We start from the raw sequence: 16,910 nt of genomic DNA on the forward strand, positions 1-16,910 counted from the left end.
GATAATTGAAAATAAAATACCGTAACTTAAGAAATAGGATGCCATCCAGAAATTTCTCTTCAAACATGTTATCTAGCTGTTCAGATATGATTTATTCCCAGTATGACTGGTAAATGAGAAGGAAAGCCAAGATAAAGCTTGCAATAGGGATCGCCTTGAGGAAACAATTAAGTTGAAGTTGATTCAAAGGTCATTCTAACAGGTACTTTGATTCATAAAATCACATTTTACAGTTGAAAAGACATCTCTCACCCAAAGCAGGATCCTTTGTACAAATAACATCATGTAACTGGGCAATCCTTTCTTGAACATTCAAGAGATGGGAGACTGTCTACTGCACTTGGTAGCCCACTGACTGAGTTTTGATGGTTAAATTTTATTTCAAGCTGAACTCACCTCCTTGTAGCTTATACCTACTGATTCTAGTTCTCCCTAATTTGTCTTTGCCTCTTAAAGTGCTTTAGTACAACTATATATAAAATACAAATTTAATGAATAAGTTAGACCCTCCACAAATTGCTCTGAACATAACCTTCATACTATAGATCTTTTTTTTAATGGTAACTTATGTTAAAGTGAACATTTAGGACTAAATTCATCTCATGCTACGAAGTTGTGTATTACTGGAGGAAAGGGCCTTTCCTTGAGAGGTGCAGGATGGAAGTGCTATGTTTGTATGAGCCTCCATGCTTTAGATCTAGCTGATGGCGTCACTTCCTCCTTCCACTGGCCATTCATCAGCACTGATGAAGCACCCGTGAAGTGAGTCATCTGGAGCAGGGAACCAGGACCATGAGTCTCTATGATAAATGTTTTGTAAATATGGTCAGCTGCCCATTGACCTAAAAATACTGCCCTTTTCCTCAACAGCAACCTAAATGAGTAAAGTTTGTTAAAACTTGATATTCATAAATTAAAACTGGTACATTATTAGGAGTATTCTAAGGACTCCAGTATCCTAAGAAATTTGTTTGCTCAGTACCAAGACAGGCACATGGTGTAGTTTGAATACCCAGAGTTCAAGGAAGCCTAGTGCAACACCAGTGTTGTACTTTGTTAATTTATGGTTTCCACTTGATGCCGGTTTTTAATTATAAAATAATTTAGCTTCAGCTTGTTTTGATTTAATGTGAGTTTAGCTCATAAGTTTTCCAAAATATCAGATTATAAAGCTTGTGGTTTATATACTTCAAAAATGGAGCATTTATTGCAGAAGCAGATGTGTGTCTAATCCCCACAAAACTTGCTTGTATACTGATAACTGTGTTGTCTGTGAATTTGTGTTCACGGGACGGCACTAGGTTTTAGCATTTTAGACAATGTAGGTATATAGTTGTGTCATAAGACTAGTGGGCCATTTTATAGGATATCATAATATAAAACCATATATATAATCTCACCCTGCACATTGTTCATTTTGTTTCACTCCAATTTTTTGCACTGAATTTTTTGAGAACCACTACCTAAGTGTCCTAGTGGCCAGGTGGAACATGAAAAAAATTGTTAGTACAACAGTGATGACATTTCTTGTCTATCGGATTGGAGCTTTATTCATTATCATGGTATCCAATTTTGGCATTATTAAAAAAAAAAAAACACATGTATTAAGAGCCTTAGAAATGGTCATTCTCTCATACTCAGTGTATGACTGAGCAGTGTATCTTAAAGACTCATAAAGGACAAAAAATTTATGTGTAAGAATATTATTCTTAAAGACAAGGAAATCTTGTTTAAAGTGAAAAAGGCAAGTGGCAAAATGTATTTCTAAAAAAGGTTCAGTGAGTGGAAAGATGCTTGCTGGAGGAAGTAATTGTGGATCTAGAGTCCCGTCTCTTCAATTCTCACCATACCTTCCAGATTTGATCTTCATTCCCATCTCTTAATCCTAAGAAAAGTAGAAACAACAAACATTGCAGCACTATTTACAACCGCTAGGATACGGAAGCAACCTAGATGTCCGTCGACAGATGGATAAAGAAGCTGTGGTACATATATACACTGGAATACTACTCAGCCATAAAAAGGAATGCATTTGAGTGAGTTCTAATGAGGTGGATGAACCTAGAGCCTATTATACAGAGTGAAGTAAGTCAGAGAAAAATTTTGTCTATTAACTCATATATATGGAATCTAGAAAGATGGTACTGATGAACCTATTTGCAGGGCAGCAGTGCAGATGCAGACATAGAGAACAAACATGCACAAGGGTGATGGGGAGGAAGGAGAGGGTGAGATGAATGGAGAGAGGCTCTGTAACAACCTAGAGGGGTGGGAAAGGGTGAAGGAAGGTTCAAGAGGGAGGGGACAATAGGTACACCTATGGCTAATTCATACCAATGTAAGGCAGAAATCAAGCCATTATTGTAAAGCCATTATCCTTCAATTAAAAGTAAAAAAAAAAAAAAAAAAAACTGGACTAATAGAGGTGGAATAGTGAGAGGGTGGAGAGAATTCAGGATCTGCCTGAGGAAAGAGCATACAGAGATGCCTAAGAGGACCAATGGAGTCAAATTCTGGCTACAGATAATGGAAATCAAATCTTTAACACCCTAAAGGAAAACAACATAGTAAGAATTCCACCCTGGGGCATAAAAAAGCCCCGGTACTTGGAAGTTAGAACTGAAGCAGATAAGAGGAGATCTCTCAATATGTGGTTGATGGAAGTTTGGGAAACATCAATCAATCAAGGTGACTAAACATGCCGACTGTGCTATATTCTGTGGGGGGTGGGGGGTGGGCATAGTGAGAGAGTGAGATGCGCAGGGATTGAAACAGACCGACTTGCAGTAATGAGTGATGTCTAGAATTCTCCTCCAATATAGAGAGTGCTCTGTACTATCAGAGAGGTTCGCCTTGGCTGCAGACGTATATGAAACTTGCTACCTGAGCCTGATGCCCTTGACAATTAAGATCTGGCAACTAACCTGGCTGTTAATGCCAGGATTCCCAAGATGGGCTTCTCTGGTGGCTTGAAACGGAAAAGAATCTGCCTGCAATGCGAAGACCTGGCTTCAATTCCAGGTTTGGGAAGATCCTTGGAGAAGGGAATGGCAACCCACTCCAGTATTCTTCCCTGGAGAATTCTATGGACAGAGGAGCCTGGTAGGCTACAGTCGCAAAGAATCCGACACAATTAAGTGACTAACACTTTGATCAGGAGGCAGCGTTCTGATAGTCATGTGGTTTCTGCGCTTCGTTGCAGAGAGAGAATCGACTCCCAATTCAGGATTCTGACCCAATTACCAGTTCATTTTCTCAGTGTAAATGAATCACTTATCACACCAGACCTGAACTGTGGTCATCGCAGCCCCCTGAGGGGCCTTCACGCTTCCTTTACATCTATTATATTGAATTTAATGGCTCGAGAGTAGAAAACTCGGCACCGTACAAGACCTTAAACTCGAAGTTGGGTGACCAGGTCTGGCTGAGGCTCTGTGCCCTTTTGACTTAAGTTTCCCCATCAGTACAAGGAACGTGTGGATCTATCCTATAACTTAGACAATTTTACGTTCTAACATTACTAACTGCATGCCGGGAGAGCTAGGTCCCGTGCAGAACGCTGCCAGGCCAAACTCCCAGGTCCTCAGTCCTCTTGCAGTTCTAGGGGACTGGAGGGGCTCGAGGCCACCTCGGCAACGCTTGCGAAGCCTCTGGCATACGTGTTTCCAACAAAAGGGAGGGAAGGGAGAAAATTGAGGACGCGAATTCTACCCAAACAAGAGAATCCCGAGTGAAGCAGGCCACGACGCCTGCACAGCTTCATGGACTGGGAGGAACTGCAAGATGCCACTCAAGAGCTGAAAGCCTCCAAGGGGCGGGGCGGAATTTCTAAGAGCCAATCAGAAAGAAGAAGTCCAGTGACAGGGAGATAGTCGCGTTCTGACTGGGGTGACCGCTGAGAGAAGGCGGGACGGGATTGCAGATCCATCCAAAGCCTGATCTTTGAATTTCTCTATTCGTAGCCTCTTCTGCAGCCCAGGGACTGGGCGGGAATAGCCCCGAACGACCTGGCGGAGCCTCGCCTTCCAAGAGTCTTCGCTTATTGGCGGCGGGGGGGTCTCGAGGAGCCAATCAGAAGTCAGGACTCACGCGCTCGGAGGAGGGGCGGACCCAGACGCGACAAGTTGGGCGCGACTTCCCAGCGGGAGCGCAGGACCGCGGTCGCAGTCCCCGGCTGCTCGAGAGCGGGATCCACGTCAGGACCTCGGGTCGTTGCGGGTGAGCCGGGTGGGGAAAGCAGAGACAAACCCTAGAACCCTCTGGAGGGGGCGGCCCTGTGAGCAAGGAGGTTCACTGAGAGTCGGGGCCAGGAGTCGTGAGCCTCCGGCCCCTCCAGCGCCTCCAGCCCCTAATCCACTTCATACTCTCTGTTCAGGTGATGCGCAAGTCACCTTCCTCGCTGGATCGCACCTACAACCCAGAAGGCTGGGCTGAGATCCCAGAATTGGAGTGTGGCACCTGAGAAGCCATCTGGTCCAACCTGTGCGGCGCCTGGCACTCCCGGCCAGGTGTCTAGTGGGTGTTCCCCATTTCTTGGGCTCCACTGGACCTCACTAGCATAATAACACTCTGAACCCGACTAATGTGCCCTCTTCCTCCCTTATTTTCCTGTCTCTTGGATCAGCAACCCCTTTGCAGCCGCTCTTCTACCACCTGTTCCTTCTCACCCAGAAGGAAAACACTCAGGGCACCCACTGTTGTTGTTTTTTAAAAACTACAGACTCTAGTTCCCTACCGTTCTGTTTCCTGAAACCCTTTGAGGGTAAACTGCCCTCATGAGCCTGTGGAATGAAAGTAACCCTTCTGTCATTAATTCCTCTTGATAGTTAATAATAATCTAGGCTAGAATCTGGGCTGGGGATACGGAGATTTACTGAATATAATCCTTGCTCTCCAACCTTGGTAGGACACAGCAGAAGGAATTACAGGACAAGAAGGGCAGATTTGGAAGACATGCTAAGGTAGAATTTACTAGACTTTGTAAAACTTTGAGAGTGAGGGAGAAGAAAGAATCAAGAATGATTTCTGTTTCTTGTCCGGTATACCTCACACCAAGTGCAGAGTTTAGGGTCCAGTCCCCCAGGTTGTAGGACAAAGGTTTTGAGATTCTGGCATAAGCCCTGGAGTTGGAAAACATTTGCTTCCTGAGCACTTTCTCAGAAGCCAAGTAAAACACTGCTGGCAGGAAATACAGTGCAACTACCTATAGGATTTGAGTCCCCTTCCTCACCCCCTCCACCCATACAAAAGACATTTGGTTAAGACAGCCATCTCTGATCAACACCTTTCTTTCTCCGGATTTACTCACCTGGGCTTCCCAGGGGGTGCACGAGTGCTGACTTGATCTGTGGCATTAGTTCCATATTTGGAGTATTTGTATACAAAGAAAAAAAAAAAAAAAACAAATTTAAGCTCAAAAAGAAAGAGCTTTAGAAACCATGTTAGCACTAGAAGGACTTTTTAGGGATAATCTAGTCCAACTCCCTGTTAGAGGAGATGTGAATAGTGCAAAGTTTCAGAGGTTCCCTATAAAATGTCTTATCTCTCCCAGCATATAAACTATTTTATTCTATTTTTTTTAATGTGATAAAATACACTTAGCCAGCACAACTTTTTATTACACAGGCTGTCTTTAATGGCTAGAGCTGCCAACATTACTGTAGAAAACAGAGTGCTTTAAGTAGAGGGTTAACAAACCCCATTCAAGAATGTTACAGGGACATTTTCTAGACTGGAAAGCAGATTGGCCTTCACTAATTGCTTCTAAGTGTCCTTCCAACTGTAAGGATTTCTAATTCATATTGAATTCAAAATTATCCTGATATCTTTAAAGCTTTAGGTGTTAAAAAATTACTCTGGGATTTTGTCTTGAATGTAAAGCTTTAGTTCATATTACATTCTGAATCTGGGCCTGACACCTGTTTATAAATCTGCAGAAAGAATGTTAAAATCCCATGTAAAGCCTTAAACCCATATGCAGTGTGACAGGACGTACTGGTTCCCAGAAGTTTCAGGTGCAGAGATTGTTTTAAACTCCATTCAGGCTTTGTCACAGTGTCTTTAGAAAACAAAATCTGAACGACTTAATTTGCTTCTGAAAGCATATGCCCTAGTCAGAAAGTAGATATGGAGAGTGACTGGCAAGAATGCAATAACACGTGGTGGAAATCTACCAGCAGCACAGGGGCTATGAAAGTTTAAAGGCAGGAGAAATCACTTAGGTTAGGAGAGTCTGGGAAGGAGACTGGCGTTTGGGGGTTATAATCTTATCACAAGTCATCAGACTATAGCCTTGGAGCTGAATCAGAAACGGGGCCATATAGGAGAGTCCTAGTGTACCTCCCTGAATTTATCCCCTTTCCCTCACTGGACTAAGTTGGACTTTGGCTGTCATAGATCTGAAGTGATTAGACATTAACAGGCATATGGTCTGATTTGGGGAGCTCTAACGCACAAAAGGAAGTCCTAAGACCCCACCCATACCGCCTGTCCTAGCCAGTCTCTCACAAAGCTTTTCTTTTTTTTTTAAAGTAAAATTTACATTCAGTGAGATTCACAGATCTTATGCTGACTTAAGTTTTAAGCTAAGTTTTGACAAATGTTTACACCCATGTAACCAAAGCCTAGTCAAGATATAGAACATTTTCCTCCCAAAAAGTTCCCTCATGCCACCGTCTTGCCAGAAGCAACAGCTGTGCTGATTTCTATCAACAAGCACTAACTGTTCATGAGATTCTTTTTATATAACACTACATCCTTTGAACAGAAATCGCATGCAGCCCAAAATGCAATCCATCCCCAAGATGTTGTTAATTATTTACAATTTAGTATGAAGAAAGGATTGGAATAAAGCTATCTTGGGAAAAGGGGGAAGTGAAATTGCAAGGATCTTAAATATTTGGTTCCTAAAGGATATTTAGAAGCCCAACATTGCCTTCCATATATATATGGGCTTTCCTAGTAGCTCATTGGGTAAAGAATCCACCTACAATGCAGAAGACCCAGGTTTGATCCCTGGGTTGGGAAGATTCCCTGGAGAAGGAAATGGCAACTCACTCCAGTATTCTTGCCTGAAAAATTCCATGGACAGAGGAGCCTGGTGGGCTACAGTCCATGGGGTTGAAGAATTGGACATGACATAGCGACAACCACCACCACCATATATATATGGTGAGTATGTGTACACACACACACACACACACACACACACTCAGGAAATATGCAAAATATGTGTAGCAGAGAGTGGCATTATCAAGGGGAAGAAAACAGTCTCCCCCATCCTGTTTATCCAATTCATATTTATAGCTCAATTCAAATCCATCTTCTCAAGAGTATCATTAGGCTGTAGTAATTTCTCTCTTCTCTAAATTTCTGTCATAGTTTTGGCAGATATTAATTTCATAGGTCATAAACTCAGATGTGCCTTTACTTTCTGTAAGCAATCTTAATTTTTAAGCCCCTGTTCTGCTTAGCAGTAGAAAAATAAATCCAGTATTTATTTATTTGGCTGCCTTGGGTCTTAGACATAGTTGCAGTGCACGGGCTCTGACGTGTGGGCTCACTAGTTATGGTACATGGGCTTTCTTGCTCCATAACATGTAGGATCTTATTAATAGATCCCCCGCCAGGGATAGAACCCACATCCCTTGCATTGCAAGACAGATTCTTAACCACTAGACCACCAGGGAAATCCCAGAAAATTTATTCTTCACAATTTAAGGCAAACTCGGTCACTTCATCAAGTTTATACTTAATTCAGTGTTTTCTTTGGCATTCTATTAGTTTATCAGTTACTGCCTTGTAACTTGTTTTGGGCACCTTTTAAGTTTTTCATTGTTCAGGATATCTGTGACAGTGAGCTAACTTCAGAGCCCTCTAATTGAATTTCCTATCTCCCACAGGGCTTCTCGGGAATGCTTTGCACATCAGCCCACCCTTTGACTTATGAGCAATAAGCTAGATGATGATACTTGTAACACAGAAAAGTAAGATCACTGTATTTGAATTTACATTTTAAACCCAATGTGATGGTAATAAAGGGTTAAACCCAAAGGACGTACTTAAGAATTAGGAGTCGAGTGCTGAGTTCTCACTGTAACTTTATATATAACTTTGGGCCAGACACTTAACCTCCTAGGACCTACATTCCTCCTTTAAATAAAGTTGATATTGCTGGGAGGGGTGGAGAAACCGGTGATACCAAGGTGCTTTCCCAGTGTGCATTTTGTGCCTGGAATCATACATTTAGCTTGTGAGGTGAGTTTAGACATTATTTATGGTACAAGGACTTTGAGTTGCTACTTTTTTAAATCTATTTGTGTGTTTTTTTTTAGGTTTTTAAATTCAAAAATGGAAAATTTCACATTTATACAAAGAAATATGAAGAATAAATTATTTTAATAAACCACAGTCACTATAAGAGAAAAGGCATCAACAGTGGACTCAAGCAAATCTGATTTGAATTTGAGCTTTACAGTTTACTACCTGTGCAAGCTGGGGCAAGTTACTCAATTTTTCTAAGTTTTGGGTTTCTTTTCTTTTTCTTTTTTTTTTCTTTTCTTTTTTTTAAATTTTATTTTATTTTTAAACTTTACAATATTGTATTAGTTTTGCCAAATATCGAAATGAATCCACTACAGGTATACCTGTGTTCCCCATCCTGAACCCTCCTCCCTCCACCCTCCCCATACCCTCCCTCTGGGTCGTCCCAGTGCACCAGCCCCAAGCATCCAGTATCGTGCATCGAACCTGGACTGGTGACTCGTTTCATACATGATATTATACATGTTTCAATGCCATTCTCCCAAATCTCCCCACCCTCTCCCTCTCCCACAGAGTCCATAAGACTGATCTATACATCAGTGTCTCTTTTGCTGTCTCGTACACAGGGTTATTGTTACCATCTTTCTAAATTGCATATATATGCGTTAGTATGCTGTATTGGTGTTTTTCTTTCTGGCTTACTTCACTCTGTATAATAGGTTCCAGTTTCATCCACCTCATTAGAACTGATTCAAATGAATTCTTTTTAATGGCTGAGTAATACTCCATTGTGTATATGTACCACAGCTTTCTTATCCATTCATCTGCTGATGGGCATCTAGGTTGCTTCCATGTCCTGGCTATTATAAACAGTGCTGCGATGAACATTGGGGTACACGTGTCTCTTTCCCTTCTGGTTTCCTCAGTGTGTATGCCCAGCAGTGGGATTGCTGGATCATAAGGCAGTTCTCTTTCCAGATTTTTAAGGAATCTCCACACTGTTCTCCATAGTGGCTGTACTAGTTTGCATTCCCACCAACAGTGTAAGAGGGTTCCCTTTTCTCCACACCCTCTCCAGCATTTATTGCTTGTAGACTTATGGATAAGTTTTGGGTTTCTAATCTGTAAATAGGTATGAGAAATTTTACTTTCCAGTTTGTACTGAAAATTAAGTGGGATACTGAATATAGAATGATGCAAGTCTGCATGTTTATTGTAACATGTAGCTTATTAATATAAGTATTCTGTTAATTGATTTCATTGATTTATTATAATGAGATTAGATGTCTGATAAAGTCCTAACCAGGTCAAGTTTCTTGTCCTTGACCTGTTGCCTGCCCTTACCAAATGTCACCCTTGACTACCTAATTTTACATTTAAAGGATATATATTATTTTTACATTATGGTTTTGAGCTTGTGAAAACTTGTTTTAGAATTGAGTTTTCCTTCCAGAATATCCAAAAGTCACAGTGGTTTAAGCTATTTGTAATTTAGGGCTATTTGTAATCAAAATAAATATATTTACCAATCTATGTTACCAATCTATGTATGTTAAAATATGGATCCTCAAACACTAGATAATAAATACTAAAACAACAAATTAAAAAGACCCTCTTTACCTTTAATAGAAAGCCTGGAATCTTAGAGAAATAGATATAAAGTAGATGACATCAGGACCAGCTAGCCTACCATGCCTCTTGGAAATTAAAGAACAAAGTTATTGCATAAATATGAAGGGATGAGGCAGGACTATGCTTTTAATCTACTTTTTAAATCTCATTACTCATTTGATTTTTTTAACTTTATGAGTGAAAATTCACAAGAGACGTACCGAATCAGTATTGGAAAACATTATTGGTTTGTCTTAAGAAAACTCTTTTAAGTAAGTATATTCAATATAAGTCCCCTTTCCAGTTTGTTTGTTTGTTTGTTTCCTTAGAAATAATGTCAAGTGGAGATGGTCAGCAATCACAGGCTCTCACCAAGCCCTCTTTCAGTGAGGTACAAGCCTCTGCATTAGTGGAATCAGTGTTTGGGTTAAAAGTTTCCAAGATCCAGCCACTTCCTAGCTATGATGACCAAAACTTCCATGTATGCATTGCAAGAACCAAAGTCACTACAGATGGCCCAAATGAATGTGTCCTCAAAATAAGCAACACTGAATCTAGCAAAACTCCAGACCTGATTGAAGTGCAGACTCATATCATCATGTTTCTGAGAGCGGCTGGATTTCCAACAGCCTCTGTGTGTCGTACTAAAGGAGACAACGTAAGCTCTCTCGTGTCTGTAGGTAAGAGACCACCAACGGCCATCGCCTGTCCATGTACATTACTGCATTTTGACTACAGTAGAAATGTCAGGAACAGGTACGTCACTCCAAGGTGAAGATGGTTATCTTTTTCAGCAGCTGGGAGAAGCTACGGCATCACCAAAGTGGAAACTGGGGCTGTGGTTAGGGCTGGGATTTGCGTAACTCTTCTGCCTGCAAAGGATCTGATGGATGAGTAACTAAGGGGATGTGTGAACACTAGGGGAAATTTTATTTTTAATTAGAAAAATAATTACATAGTTTTATTTATCAGATCAGCTGTGTATTTTGGTGCTGTGATATAGTAGAAAGCACACAGAATCAGGAATTTTAGATCCCAGCTCTGTAATTATGGTTTCATTTCAGTTCAGTTGCTCAGTTGTGTCCGACTCTTTGCGACCCCATGAATTGTAGCACGCCAGGGCTCCCTGTCCATCACCAACTCCCGGAGTTCACTCAAACTCATGTCCATCTAGTCGGTGATGCCATCCAGCCTTCTCATCCTCTGTCGTCCCCTTCTCCTCCTGCTCCCAATCCCTCCCAGCATCAGAGTCTTTTCCAATGAGTCAACTCTTCGCATGAGGTGGCCAAAGTACTGGAGTTTCAGCTTTAGCATCATTCCTTCCAAAGAAATCCCAGGGCTGATCTTCTTCAGAATGGACTAGTTGGATCTCCTTGCAATCCAAGGGACTCTCAAGAGTCTTCTCCAACACCACAGTTCAAAAGCATCAATTCTTCGGCACTCAGCCTTCTTCACAGTCCAACTCTCACATCCATACATGACCACTGGAAAAACCATAGCCTTGACTAGACGGATCTTTGTTGGCAAAGTAATGTCTCTGCTTTTGAATATGCCATCTAGGTTGGTCATAACTTTCCTTTCAAGGAGTAAGCACCTTTTAATTTCATGGCTGCAGTCACCATCTGCAGTGATTTTGGAGCCCCCAAAACTAAAGTCTGACACTGTTTCCACTGTTTCCCTATCTATTTCCCATGAAGTGATGGGACCAGATGCCATGATCTTAGTTTTCTATGGTTTACATGACTTAAATTCTTAAGGCTATGAGCTCTCATCTGTGAATTTTGGTCCCTTTCAATTCTAAGTGCTAAGATGTATCTCATAGAATTTTCCAAGCAACAGTTTGTCCCTAAATAAGTCTGTGATTCTGGAAGTCATTTCTTTATCACAACTTCCCCCACTGTAAATGTATTAAAAATGTATTTTAAGCATTCATTTGCCAGAGTAGATAATTTACATTTAGAGTTAAGGCCAGCAGACTTGGGGCTACAGTCATGTTAGAATGTAAATGGCTGGCCCCAGTGTTCTGAAGTCTATCTGTTCTCCTTGCTGGCTTGATCCATCCAGTCCTGCCTCATAGAATTCTGCTGACTTGTCCTGTGTTAGCACCTTTTTTTAAAAAAGCTTGTTCTGTATTACTCCTTGCTATAATAATTGCAAAGGCAGAATAGCCTCTAATCTTTTTTTCCCCCCAAGAATAGTTGACAGAATATATCTTTCCATCCATCTAGATAGCGGCTCTGAAGTCAAAAGCTACTTGGTGAGGCTGCTGACTTACCTCCCAGGAAGACCCATAGCTGAGATTCCCATTGGCCCTCAGCTCTTATATGAAATTGGAAGGCTAGCTGCTAAGTTGGATAAAACACTGGAGGTAAGATTTGGGATTTTATTTTGTTTATCAGAATTGTTCTTTGTTGGTTTTGATTTATTTTAAATACACCCAGGCTCAGACTCTTTTTATTTGGTGCCTCTTAACATGTATTGGGGTTGGCCAGAAAGTTTTGGTTAGTGAATATGTTGTTCAATACAGTTCTTGGTGAATATGAAAAATGTGACCTTTCTGTATAGGTCTAAATGAATGAATGAAATTCATGAATGAATTTTTTGGCCAACCCAATCTGATATTAGGAAGAAAATAAGATATTAGATGCATGAATATTGACAGGTTTATTTTTGCCCAGGTCTGTACTTTATTAGCTTCGTGGCAAGATTACCTACATCTTTAGAAATTCATGATATCCTCTATGCTGCTCACTGAAAACAGTCTGCATTCACAAATTAAAATCCAAAGTTTTCACAAGACATAATCAGCCAGAGCTCTGTATGAAACAATAGCTATGTTACAAATGGATTGAAATGACTTGTATTAAAAATGTTTTTGTTGTATAGAAAAGATACATTGTTGGACAAATATTTTTCCAAAGGTACCCACAAAACATCTTCATTTAATGAACAAATGTTCATTGAGAACCCATTCTATGCCAGGAACGGGGGAGACAATAGGGATTCCCCTGTCCTAGAGGAGTGTGTTCCAAGGGACACACAGACACTTGAAAAAGTAACCGCAGTTTGTATGAGTAAAACATTTGCAATTACCCACTGAATCCTGGCCAGTCTACCTCTCAGATGTCTACAATCCATCTCCTTTCCATTCCTGCCTTGACTATCCCTCCCTGCATTCAGATCTTTTTCACCTTCAGTTTATTTTTTATACCAATCAGAGTTACTTTTTAAAATTACAGATCCGACCATGTCAGTTCCATAATTAAAATCTTTCAGTGGCCTCTCACTGCTTTCAAAGTAAAGGCCAAGGCCCTCAGCGTCTTTCAGACAAGGCCCCGCTGGCCTCATCCCTGCCTCTGCCCCCTCAGTCTCGCTGTCCGTGTCTTCCCTTTCATGCTTCTCTCACCAAAGTAGAACTTCTCATCGTCCCCCGAATGTGCCTTTCTCTTTCATGCATCTCTGCCTTTGTTATCTTCTCAACCGTTAATACCTTTTCCCCTGCTCTGCAAAATTCCTGATTATCCTTGAACACACAGCTCAGGAATCACTTCCCCTGTGAAATCTTCCCTGGTCCCTTTCTCTTCCCAGGCTGTGCAAAGAGGATCACTTCCTGCTGTTTGCTCCATTGGAACTTGTGCATCCATCAACTCACATGATTCCATGGGTTGACTGACAGGGTCCCTCTGCTCTTCGTGGTATTAATTGGGGTCACTCATGCAGCTCTATTTGGCTGCAGTGCTTCAGATCCTTTCCATGTGTCCTTTTTTCTTCATGTGGTGTCTCATCCTCCAGGATGGTCTTGCGCATCCTTGCAACGTGACTGCTGGCTTCTGAGACAGATTCAAAATGACAAGCCCCGAGTGGACGACTGCTTATCAAGACTCTACTTGATTCATGTTAGCTTACATTTCATTAGCCAAAGCAAGTGACATGTCTAATCCCAAGTAGGAGAAGCTGCACAAGGGCATGCACACCAGGAGGCATGGTTCATGGGAGGCCACTGGGGTAACAGTCTACCATGATGGTATTGTAATTTAGTTGCTTGTACTTCCTGTTACATATGCTACATAAGAAACAATGATCTTAAGAGAAATTGGTCTACATCTTAATTATTTGTTTTTTTTCCTTGGTGTCTAGCAGTGTCAAATACATATTAGATATTCAAGGAGGGCTTCATAAAAAGTTTTTAATTTAAAAAAGCTTATGAGCTGGTTTTAAAAGTCTTGAATCCATCAGTCAGTCAGAGAAAAGGAGGAAGGGTATTCAGTGAAAGGAAAGAGCATGCAAGAAATCATGGCAGAACAATGACCATGTTCCAGAACCTCTGAATAATTTACTGTGGCTGGAACATAGGGTTTACACCTGAGAGAGATAGGAGCTGAAGTTGGAAACATAGAGTGGAGTCAGATTATAAAATATGTTATCATAAGGAGTTTGGACTTTGTTTTATTTTCTTGGACAGTAGGGAGACTTGGAGGCTTTTTAAACAGGAAAAACATTCTAATTTATAGCCCAATTAGTGCCAATATGATGGCTTGATTGGCAGAAAGCCAGAATGGAGGCAGGGACTGCATCTAGGGAGCTAATGCAGTAATCAAGAAAAAGCTGTTTGAGGACTGGAACAAAGAAAAGGTTCAAAATATATTTAGGCGACAGAGCCAACTGAATTTGATGATTGATTTAATGTTAAGGATGGAGGAGAGGAAAGGGCTGAGCAGGACATGGATTCTAATCTGGATCTGCTGGGACAAAACTCCATTCTGAAATAGGCAGGATTCTCCCCTTGTAGCCATCCTGGAGTCACCTGCACAGCCTGGAACAAAGGACTGGAGGGATGGGACGGGGAAGAGTATCAGACATGGGTTTAGAAGGTGTTGAAATCTGTGAAAGTTTTTTAAGGCTTCCTGCCATACAGAACGGAGAAGGCAATGACACCCCACTCCAGTACTTTTGCCTGGAAAATCCCATGGATGGTGGAGCCTGGTGGGCTGTAGTCCATGGGGTCGCTAGAGTCAGACACGACTGAGCGACTTCACTTTCACTTTTCACTTTCATGCATCGGAGAAGGAAATGGCATCCCACTCCAGTGTTCTTGCCTGGAGAATCCCAGGGACGGGGGAGCCTGGTGGGCTGCCGTCTATGGGGTCACACAGAGCGGACACGACTAAAGCGACTTAGCAGCAGCAGCAGCAGCCATACAGAAAAGCAGATCAGCCTCTATGCATTCCACATGTGCTCCACTAGGGTCTGCTGGGATCAGCTTGCCTACTCCATTCCTTGATTCTGTCTGTCTGTCTTTTTTCTATCTGGTCGGTGCTTTAGAGAAGAGTAAGACAGAGCCTTTAGATGAGTTAAGTGAGAGATGAGACAGGGCCGAGAACACTTTAACAAGAAGTTTTAGGAGGGTTTTTTAATTCTCTCTACCCCAAAAGACTTGATATTTACTATTTTCTGGGAATGAGGGAAGAAATTCTTTTCTGCTTTATAGTAAAAGTGTGTTTCTTATAGGCAGCATATATATGAATCTTGTTTTTTTTTTAAATCCAGTCTGATAATCTGTGCTCTCTAGTTGGGATGTTTAGAGCATTTATATCTACTGTGATTTTTGTATGGTTAGGTTTAAGCCTGTCATCTTGATATCTGCTTTTTTTTTGTCACATCAGTTCTTTATTCTCTAATTTGCTTTTTTTTTTCTGCCTTCTTTTGGCTTGTGTATTTTTTATGATTTCATTTAACCTCCTTTGTGGGCTTATTAGCTATAACTGTTGACTTTAGTGGTAACTTTAGGGTTTATAGACTACATCTTTAACTGATCACGGTCTGCCTTCAAGTTTATCACTTCATGTGTGGTATATGTACCTGACATAGTACACTTCTGCTTCTTCCTTCCTGTCCTTATTCTGTTGTTGTCATGCTCAGTTACTCAGTCATGTCTGACCCTTTGTAGCCTCATGGACTGTAGCCCACCAGGCTCCTCTGTCCATGGAATTTTCCAGGCAAGAATACTGGAGTGGGGTGCCATTTCCTATCCTAGGGGGATCTTCCTGACCCAGGGATCAAACCCAGCTCCCTGTGTCTCTTGCATTGCCAGGTGGACTCTTTACCTCTAGCGCCACCCAGGAAGCCCTATACCTTTGTTGTCATACTTTTTACTTATATATTGTTATTTTTGTTTAAACTTTTGATTATCTTCTAAGAGATTTAATCAGGAAAAAATTATATATTTGCCTGTACGGTTCCCTTTTTCAGTGCTCTTCACACTTTTTGTCCATCCTTATTATTCCCATCTACCTAAAAGACTTCATTTAACATTTCCTATAGTGTGGGGCTGCTGATAATGAATTTTTTCAGCTTTTGTATATCTTTGTTTCACCTTCATTTTTGAAAGATATTTTCATTGGACATAAACTTTCAGGTTGACTGTCTTTTCCAATGTGCTTTAAACACACGCCACTACTTTCTTCTTTTGCATTGTTTCTGACAAGAAATCCGCTGTCAGATCGTTCCTCTGAATTTAATATGTATGTCATGTGTATGTGTGTGTGTGTGTGTGTGTGTGTCTTAAGATTGTCTCTGTCTCTACTTTTGAGCAATTTGATCATGATGTTTCCTGTGCTTGGTGTTCATTGAGCTTTCTTGAGTGGTGCGGTTAAGTCACTTGGAAGCAGTTTGGTGATTTTCTGTCTTAATATTTCATAGTTTGTGTCTTAATACATCTGAGCTGACTGTGGCTCAGATCATGAACTCGTTATTGCCAAATTCAGACTTAAATGGAAGAAATTAGGGAAAACCACTAGACCATTCAAGTATGACCTAAGTCAAATCCCTTATGATTATACAGTAAAAGTGACAAATAGATTCAAGGGACTAGATCTGATAGATAGAGTGCCTGAAGAACTGTGGATGGAGGTTCGTGACATTGTGCAAGAGGCTGTGATTAAGACCAACCCCAAGAAAAAGAAATGCAAAAAGGCAAAATGGTTGTCTGAGGAGGCCTTACAAATAGCTGAGAAAAGAAGAGACGCTAAAGGCAAAGA

The 16,910-nt window shown here is 41.1% G+C and overlaps 1 protein-coding gene across 7 annotated transcripts in view; it reads left to right on the forward strand.

Moving 5' to 3' along the window:
- Nucleotides 1-4,121: 4,121 nt before the first annotated feature.
- HYKK (hydroxylysine kinase) overlaps nucleotides 4,122-16,910 on the forward strand; it is a 29,054-nt gene continuing 16,265 nt past the window's right edge. For 2 of the 7 annotated variants that reach the window (XM_059879086.1, XM_059879088.1), the window contains exons 1-6: nucleotides 4,122-4,218; nucleotides 4,376-7,170; nucleotides 7,902-7,985; nucleotides 8,334-8,498; nucleotides 10,203-10,553; nucleotides 12,102-12,241. In XM_059879086.1, the coding sequence (XP_059735069.1) occupies nucleotides 10,208-10,553; nucleotides 12,102-12,241 (486 nt within the window). In that variant the 5' untranslated portion in view covers nucleotides 4,122-4,218; nucleotides 4,376-7,170; nucleotides 7,902-7,985; nucleotides 8,334-8,498; nucleotides 10,203-10,207. 7 annotated transcript variants of the gene reach the window in all.

The sequence above is a fragment of the Bos taurus genome, chromosome 21 (assembly GCF_002263795.3).
Source record: "Bos taurus isolate L1 Dominette 01449 registration number 42190680 breed Hereford chromosome 21, ARS-UCD2.0, whole genome shotgun sequence".
NCBI classification, from domain to species: Eukaryota; Metazoa; Chordata; class Mammalia; order Artiodactyla; family Bovidae; genus Bos; species Bos taurus.